General features: G+C 40.3%; 1 protein-coding gene and 1 long non-coding RNA gene across 2 annotated transcripts in view; one reads left to right on the forward strand and one right to left on the reverse strand.

Annotated features, from left to right (window-relative positions):
- The first annotated feature begins 4,635 nt into the window (after positions 1-4,635).
- Positions 4,636-9,492, forward strand: part of LOC108797351 (keratin, type II cytoskeletal 4-like) — a 203,181-nt gene continuing 198,324 nt past the window's right edge. Inside the window, exons 1-2 of the mRNA XM_018568939.1 lie at positions 4,636-4,768; positions 4,856-5,035. Coding sequence (XP_018424441.1) covers positions 4,735-4,768; positions 4,856-5,035 — 214 coding nt within the window. The 5' untranslated portion in view covers positions 4,636-4,734. The remainder of the gene's footprint in view (positions 4,769-4,855; positions 5,036-9,492) is intronic.
- The window catches only part of LOC108797353, a 10,949-nt gene continuing 7,099 nt past the window's right edge, over positions 5,643-9,492 (reverse strand). Inside the window, exon 3 of the long non-coding RNA XR_001941879.1 lies at positions 5,643-5,806. This is a non-coding gene — a long non-coding RNA (uncharacterized LOC108797353). The remainder of the gene's footprint in view (positions 5,807-9,492) is intronic.

Here is a 9,492-nt window from a genome sequence, read left to right on the forward strand (position 1 = left end):
CTGCGACAATTTAAAAAAACTTAAACAATGCCTGTGATACCCCTGTCCTCTCAGACAGGATTCACTATATAGTAGCGCTCTTCACAGAGGCAAGGATACTTTAAGTTTGCATTTAGAGTGTAGAGATAAGCTTAACGATTTTTTTAAATTGTCATTTTATAAAAGAAACGGTGCAGAAAATATACAGAAAATGATTTAATAAAAAGAGACAAGATATATATATACAACTGCAAAATAAAAGAGAATAAACAGAGAATACTCAACAGTCCTGGAATTAGGAGTTCTGACAGAGTGGTATAAGCAAAGGAGAAGTCTGCAGTGCTCTTCTGCAAGCAAACTTTCAGCTGATAATATCCAAAGATTAAAGGGGAACTCTTCTGCAATGTTAAGACTTCTCAGTTCCTTGATGTTTTCAAAACCAGAGCCCCCTCTAGTCGCCTCGACAGTATATTTTATAAGCCCCTTTTGGAGGGTGTCCCGGAGCCGGCCCTTAGGGCAGGGCTGGGGAGGGAAAGCAGGGAGGAGGATAAACCTTTATTTTTCACTATCCCCACCCAATTCCAAATTATGAAATGTAGCTGATTTTGTAAGGCCTTGTTCACACCAAATGCAGAGCAGATCTGCATGAGTTTCTGCACACGCAGTGCAGTGGGTTGTGCCGCGTTTTTGATGCGCTCCGGGACGTTTTTGGTTAAAAAAATAAAAAGGTCCAGAGCAGGTAAAATAGGGCCTGCTGCAGTTTTTTTAACCTGTTCTGGATCTGCTCTGGAACTGAACTCTGCGGTGTGAACTGGAGCTAAAAATACAATTGGAATACATTGGACGCAGTTTTGCTCCGGTCTGTAACTGCTCTGCTCCGCGCTTGGTGTGAACAAGGCCTAACTCAGGTTTTATGACTTTCGTGTGAATGCGGGGTCACCACATCTCCGGACCTGCTTGTTTATACTAACTTGTCCACTGGTAATAGATGCTTGGTGCCATGCCTTTAATTAGGGACAGCCATAAAAGGCTTAGAGAGATATTTTGGACTTTCACTAGGGCTAGGACGATAAAAGATCACAGCTAGATAGCAGATCTCTGTTCTGTGGAATGTGGAAGGCCTGGCAAATGATTAAATGAAGGCCTGTATTTGCTCTGAACTGGGGGGACAAGAGAATGCTATTTTTAATATTCAGACTCAGACCCCATTATCACACCTCCCAGAAGGAATCAGAAGGAATCACACATACCTATTTTATGGCCAATAACGTGCATATAAGCCTTCAAAATGGGGACATTTGATTTTCCGAGTTCTGGTCCCATAGACTTACATTGAGTTCTAAGTTTGAGTTAAAACTTTTTCCATGTTCGAAAGTTCGAGTTAGGATCGAACTCGGGTGTGTTCAGCCCATCACTACTCGTTATGACTTCCATAGATGGTCATGGTGGTGTGGTTGTGGTGTCCTTTTTTATTTGCTGTTTTTTGTCCTACTGAAGCCACCAGTGTACTTTCTCTCTAGTAAATTGCTTGTCTCAGCAGAAATTTAAAAAAATCTCCTCTAAGCAATTTAGCTGTTGGTTCCCAGAAGATTTGAATTAGGGGTCTAAACAGACCCCTGATATTTCCCTTTTCAAATAAAGAAAGAGATTGAGCACACAAAGTCCTCAATCTCTTTTTCTGCAGCCCCTGTTATCAATGAACAGGAATCGTCTATTAGTGTTCCTGTTCATGATTACATGAGAACATTGTGTGTTTACTATAACCACAATTGAATGAACAGGAGGTGATGTAGATCACTTCCCATTCATTCATAATTGAGGATATAGTAAACATACTCTGTCCTCAATTATCTACAAACACTCAGCGATCATTGATCACTGAGTGTTTGTACCCGCTCTCCTCTCTGACAATTCTGTCACTGGAGGCTGAGCGAGCGGAGAGGAGAGCTCAGGCTCCTGTGACAGTGCGGTGTGTCTCCACCCCGCTCTGCCGGACTGTGACATTAGGCTGAGCGGTGTGGGAGCAGAGACGCCGGCCACTGACATCGCTCTCCTCCCGCAGCGCTCGGCCGCCTATGACAGTTTCTCTCCTTCCTGCTGGGACACAGGGCAGCACCCAGCAGGGAGGAAAGAAAGCACGGATGCGCCAATGTATCGGCACAAAAATTGCACTTTCTGCATTTAGCCAAAAGTGCAATTTCTGGCCGATATGTTTCGGCGGCCGATATATCGGTGCATCCCTATTATCCAGACTACCTGCATTTTCCTTGGTATGTTACTTAATACAGTGCCATGCTTATTTTAAATAATGATACCCAGTACACATAACAATGGCAATAACTTTAAATAATGATACCCAGTACACATAACAATGGCAAAAACTGTTTTTGAAATGAATTCAAACTTTATTTTGTCATTCTTTTTAATGTCACAGTGGTGTTCACCCATTTAAACAATGTGCTGGTCCTCAAGTTGCCAAAAATATCCCAGTTATGTGCTTTTCCTATGATTTTATTAAAGTTGTGAGGACACCACAAACCAGCTAATAAAGGGAAAGTGTTTCTTACCAGTCTCCCCTTCCAACTCATGTATGCTCTCATTTACAGTGCTCCCCCACCCTACCCTCTCTTGTTCTGTTGGAGCCTCCTGAAATACCTGGTGCTTTTTGGAGAATGTGACTTCTTCCATTGATGTAATGCTTGGGTCTAGGTGGGCAATTTCCAGGCCCAAAAACATTATTTGAGGAGGAGGATGAGTTAATCAAGCCAGTCAAAGGTCTGAGGACATCCAATATGGAGCTTACTGGATTTGACTTCCAACTCTGAGAGGAAAAGGAAAGGTTGGTATACGTGGGTCACAAAATGTGGGCTTTCAACTCTGCACGGGCTAACTGACAGAGTCTCTTTAAATTCAGTCTTGACTGCAGAATATTCATCAATGTCACCAGTATTTGTACAGTACCTAAAACTAATTTTGTGAAGTGTCATGCACTGATAATATCAATAAACTCTACTACAAGCTGATTCTTTAACAAAATAAATTATTTTATTAAGGCAAAATAAGGTTATGGCAATTACTGCATAAACACAGTCTAACAATCCGGTTTGTCAACAAAACAATCTCAAGCCTATATGCATATCCAGAGCACACACACATGTCAATCATTAATTGACCTGTATGTTAAAATTATACATCAAATTTATTAAAATGATCCTGAGAACATTTTAATAAATCCCCAAAGGGTTTAAAGCACACTGGTAGAATATAGAACACAATGTAATTTATATACAGAAGCTCTAACTACATGTGCTAGGCTACGTGCTAATGTGAACAAATCAATGTATCTTGTAAAGCACATGGGAATATGCAAGTGCCATAGAAATAAAAATTTGAGTGCTTTTGTACTTTAACCCTTGCACTGCCAGAGCCTTTTTTTTAGCACACAAGTTAAAAAGTACATTTTAGGGCTGAAGATTACTTTAAACCCCAAAGACCCTGTAAACAAATGTTGGCATTTACAATTTTTATGTTAGATGATAATTCAGCTACTGTTTATCAAATGTATATTTTCAGTAAAAAATACAATTACATTTATTTAGTGCGCTTAAACATAATATAATATCTTTTGTAAAAAATAAAAGATAATGTTGCATCAAGAAAATAGCTTGGGGCATTGACAGCTGTGAACTCAGGAGTTCTTAGAGCTGAGCATTTCCAGGTTCATCCATTACAAGGGAGATCTCTCGCTGGTCTCAATCCTGACGATTGCCATGGTGGTGTTGGGCACCCAGGAGGTAAAGGTGAGCCTGGGACACATGGCGGGGAAAGGGGGCTTGGGTGGTTCCAATACTAGTGTATAGAAGTGATTGGATGGCTTTACATGTGAAAGCCAGCAGGCACGACAGCATTATGTAAACCAAGTGTTTTAGTTGATTTCATCATAGTCATAATTATGTTAGGCCTGCCTCTGATGATGTCATACATATAATGTGGCTATTGTATTGTGAGGGTTAACAAATCCTTGCAGGTTAGATATCAGAGATTTGAAAATAAATATATGGTATCCCATTTATAACAGCAGAAGCAGTAAAATGTCACCCAATTAGTAAGACATTAGTAAGGATACTTTCACTTTGAAAGTTCCTTACTAGTATGTTTATGGGAACTATGAAGCATCTTATATTTACAAATATGGTATGAGTTGTAGATGGTAAATGAAAACATGTTGGGTTAGATATATAAAGAGATACTTCACCCCAAACATTATTGTTCAGATTTGATGGATGCTGGAGATTTTATACAATTTAATAATTTCTTACTTCTCTCAGTGGCGCTGGCAGTTTTTGGTTCACAAGCCAACAAACTGCTGAGACCATTATTAAGAGGTGTCACCCTCCCAATTGGAACACAGGCAGAAATGACAGCAAGAAGATCTTTCCAAATGAGGCTTAAGAGTCTACTCAGTGACTCACAAATCTCTACCACAAACAATACCTTCCACAGGACCATACTTTTAGGCATGGTAATCCCAACTATTTGTTTCAAAAAGAGAAAGTTTAATTGAGAAAAAGTAGGGTTTTATCTGAATGGGGCTACTTCTCGATAAATCTGGATTTCAGGCAGAATGGGAGTAAGACTAAGTTGTTCTGGTTTGAAATCTGTTGGGAATTACATTAATAATGCATTTTACAGTAGATAGAATAACTATTTTTTAACATAATAATTTGTAATACAACTATATTTTGCCTTTGCAGAATGTCTGGACAAGTAGTCAGCAATGTGAGCGTCTGTAAGTATAGAATTATTCTGTGACTACAGCATTTCTTTTAATATTGTTTAATGGAAGAGAAAATAAAACTCTTATTTTTATTTCCAGCTGTAGTTGGTGGAGGTTCTTCTGCCGGAGGAAGTGGATTTGGAAGTGGATATGGTGTTGGAGGAGGAAGTGGATATGGTGTTGGAGGAGGAAGCGGATATGGTGTTGGAGGAGGTGTTGGAGGAGGAAGCGGATATGGTGTTGGAGGAGGAAGCGGATATGGTGGAGGAGGAAGCGGATATGGTGTTGGAGGAGGAAATTGCTATGTTGTTGGAGGAGGAAGCAGCCATGGCGGTGGAGGCCAAGGATCTGGCAATTATAACCAATCATCTACAAGATCCTCGGTAGCTGTGTCAAAAACAGTAACATCCTCAGTCAAGCAATCCTATTAAGATGCACCACTGTCATAGCACTAATTCCCACCCTTCCAAGCCAAACCTCACTATACCTTTGTCAGTGTGCTCAAATGGAAGAAGCTTAGCTAGTTATCTTCAGTTGTATCAATCTGGTCCTTTCGTTTTTTGTTCTTAGGTATATGCCTGACTATAATTTAAACCATCTATGCTTCCCTATTACAACAACCCATAAACTGGTTTTATGCAATAAGATTTTGATTGGCTAATTACACAAACTTTGCCAACAAACCTATTAGATGGAGTGTTCCTAAACAGCCCATTTAGTTAAATCCAGTAGGATGGCTCTCATATTGCACAGGTGCTGGTAAAATCTGGTTAAATCAGAATATTACTGTGTATGATCAGTTTAAAAATTCCCATTTATTAGGGTCATCGACTAAAAAGGGATTAAGAACATAGTCTCAAATATGAAAAGAAAACTGCACTACAGCATATATAAAGCAGAATATGAAACCAAACAGCATGTGCAAGGGTATCATGTATGAATGTAACTGCACTGTATTTGCACTGTAGTCAGTCCTAGGCATCCCTGCTTCTGTGTTTTTTGGGAAGTAATGGATGACAACGATTCCAGGTGTTTGTTGTATATAGAATCCTTTATAATGCTTTACTGGATTACCCACTCCCAGGCTTGCATTTCTTGTCTTTTCTTTATATCTTCAATAAACTGCATGTAGATCTCAAATCTGTTGTTGTATTCTAATTGCTTTTTTTTTTTTTGCTTTTAAAGATTTCCAACCTTATTTTTGCAATTTTATAATACAGTAAATGGTGGTGAACTACAGTGTCGTGTGATAAACCTAAGAGCAAGAATCTTTCTTTAATCATAAGCTGAAATGTAATCTCTGTTTTCCCTGCATTGAAGCGTATCTAATCCCATGAAGAAAAATTGAATATATTGCAGCTTACCAGTTCTTATATATGGTGGCTACATTAGTTTTCAGTTTTTAGGCTTTTTTTCTTTATTTTCACCTGGTGACCCTGCCAGTATCACACTTCCTGTTGTAGGGTGACAACACATTCATCGTACTATATCTATGGACTATGGTGAAGCAGCATTGTCTCTCCCGGACAGGACTACAATTCTCCATAACAATGTGGAGTGGTTCTGTGGTCCAACAAATGGAAAAAAGACACAGCGCTCTCATGGGAGTGTGGGGTATGTGTGGGAATGGTCGATAGTGATTGCTGCTCTACAAACAGGGGGAGAAACCTGTGAACATAGAAATGAGGCAAATGAGAGCGCTGTGGCAAATGAGGTTCTGTGGTCCTTAGATGTGCCTGAGAACACTAACTGAAAAAAGGGCAGCAAAGGCAGCGTGCACAGCAAGTAATCAGCTGGCAAGATTTTTTATATGATCAACATATATTTTTCTGCACTTAGTATATAGCAAAACACTTTTAAGTGGCATGCTCACCAGAACAAAAAGGACCAAATGAGAAACATTAAGTGTTTTGGATTAAATACATAATAATGGACTTTGCCTACCTTCAGTGCTCTTTGCTCTACCTTATTAGACCCATGAGGGTATGAAGGTATAATAGTTGTTCACTTTTCACTAAAAAATAAACATAAGGTTTCCAGTGCATGGAGATATGCAAATGATTCCATTATGCTTCTGTGGCCAACTATGGATACATTACTACTGGTTTATGGAAATTACACAGCCTAAAGCAAGGATTACATAATCTAGTTTGCCAGAAACATAAGGTCCTATATCAAAATTTTCAGGGGGCCTCCCAACAGGGTCAATTATCTACCTCTAGCTGCACTATACCTAATAATAGCACCCTGCTTCAGTATAGACCACTAGTGTCTAATAACTTTGGGAGTAGCAAGCTTCAAAGCGTTGATTTGTTAGAGCATCTTAGGCCGTCCTACCTACGCAGTTTCAGCAGTGCAATCTTTTCTTTTGTCCCAGCCAAGGACCTTGAAAAGAACACAGATTAAAAACATGTATATTGCAATTATTTTTAATTCTGAGGCTTCAATACTTTTTTACCCCTTACATTTCCCCCCTGTTGAACCTCAGCAATTAAATTCTGTTTCTTACTTACATCAACCCCCTAGGTTAAGTATGTTACTTATTTGACTAATTGGTGTCATGGTCTGGTTTCAAACAGGGGCGTCATCATAGGGTGAGTCAATGTCATCAGCGTTTAAAGCTGTGTATGCCATTCTTTCAGTTGCTTTGTCAACTACCTTCGAGACAAGTCCCTTCATACACGGTACCAGACAACAACCTAAGCATAATAATACTGATAGGATCCCTGCAATGGCTATAAGGAAGGTAGTAATCTGTGATGCCCAGCGCCCGAACAAACCCTCCATCCAGGATGTCCACGGATTTTCGATCCTACTGTTTTCTGCCAGCTCTAACGAGAGCATCTCCAAGCCCTTCAATGCTCGGGAGACGCTCCCATCTGGGGCAGTGTTATTGGGGATGTATGTACAACACGAGGTTCCACACATGGCGCATACTCCACCTTTCTTGGCGAGCAACATATCCAAAGCCATTCTATTCTGCCATGCTACCAGTGACGTGGCATCAAGTTGTTCGGCAAGGCCCTTGACTGCATCTCTAGTGTAGTTGACAAAGCGTTGTTGATTATAATATATGTAATTAATCCAGTCTACATTTTTACTAATCGTTACCATGGGAAACAACGATTCAAAACCGGCTGAAATTTGGTTTCTAGCTTTAAACTCGTCTGGAACTCCCCGGGGTACTCCAATAGCATCAATGTATACTCTGTTATCAAAACTTCCCCTTTGGATGGATCTTTTGGTTCTGTGTGTCGTGGTATTTGTTATTTCTAACATGTGGGCAATAAGCTTTTCTCCTCCCCCTGGCAGAATCAAAAAGGGTTGTAGTAGTCTTACCAATGCGCATGTTCCTGCCCATGATTTCGTTAGATTTGGTCTTAACTTACCGTCTCCACATATCCACCAGGTATCTGCCAGAGACATAAAGTGATTTTTAAACATATCCGGGGTAAATTCCTTGCCTGTTGCTACTTGGTGTGTTTTAGTGCAATATTTAAATTCTTGGCCTGGTTTTGCTGAGTTATTAAAACATGTATAATTTCCCTTGTACACTGTAACTCCAGTTGGTTTGGATTTCATGGGCGTTTTTGGAAATAACATTTTTTCTCGTTCACATCCTCCTTCCATGGTACTGCCTTGCATTAACCACAATACACATGTTAGACTAACCTCTTGCGGTATGGGCACCGTGGCCAATGCAGGTCTTGCACCTGCACACACTATACAATCTGATTTGTTAGCTTGTCCAGTAGTGTAATTTACCCATTGCAACCACTCGTTTTTGTCAGAATGCCCAGTTTCCACAGCCCATAGTTCCTCCTCTGTCCATGCTTCCCCTTGCACCGTGAGCCCATTTTCAGAGATATTCTTACCTTGTTCCAATCTTTCTGTTACTTCCAGTTTTAGCATGGCGAGGGGGCCAGTCCCTGCCACAGTTATTCCTATACTATATACCACTATCCGATGCCTTGGGGTTCAAAACTGACAATGTTAGTTAATTTCCTGTCTTAGATAACTTAATTTGGTTATAAAGATCTGTGTCTTCTGGTTTTAATCTGGTAGATCTAGTTTCATATCCCCCTGGGTCCGTAGTTTTCCATGCATTTTCCCAATAGCCACAAGCCGCATCCTTCCCACACAAATAGTAGTTGTAACTACTCCATGTTCCCGATGGTGTTCCAGGTTTGAACACCTCATGTACTTTCAAGGGAAAATTCAAGGTTATGTTATTGCCTGTGTTTCCTTTTAATGTTATAGGTCGAGCCTGCCATTGTGTTTCACCTGTAGGATCTCTCCTGTGTGCCCCTATTCTTCTCTTATCCACTGGGACTTTCGTGATACTTTCAGCTTTGACATTCTTTTCGGCTATCAGATCTGATATTGCTTTTCCAAGAAAGACCAGACCAATCAGTACTAAAAACACAATCACCATCCGCCTCTTGAAAAACCCTGGTGTTAAAATAAACATCCTTTCCCTTCCTACTGGTCAATCCCTTTAATACAATTCCACCTCCACAGCTGCTACCTTTGTCCACTGAAGACAGAGGGTGGTCCCTTAGATCAGACTGTGGAATCCTTAGTGATCTAGGGATGTTCCCTCATTCACAGCAGGTGAATTTGTAGTGTCTATCCCTTTCGCTATCTTACAGTGGGTTAGATGAACCCACGTCTTTCTCTCTGCAACCTTTACTGCAGTTGGTGTTGTGAGTAGTACCTGGTATGGTCCTTCCCAG

This window comes from Nanorana parkeri, unplaced genomic scaffold (genome assembly GCF_000935625.1).
Source record: "Nanorana parkeri isolate BGI_ZX_2015 unplaced genomic scaffold, ASM93562v1 scaffold1262, whole genome shotgun sequence".
Classification (NCBI taxonomy): domain Eukaryota; kingdom Metazoa; phylum Chordata; class Amphibia; order Anura; family Dicroglossidae; genus Nanorana; species Nanorana parkeri.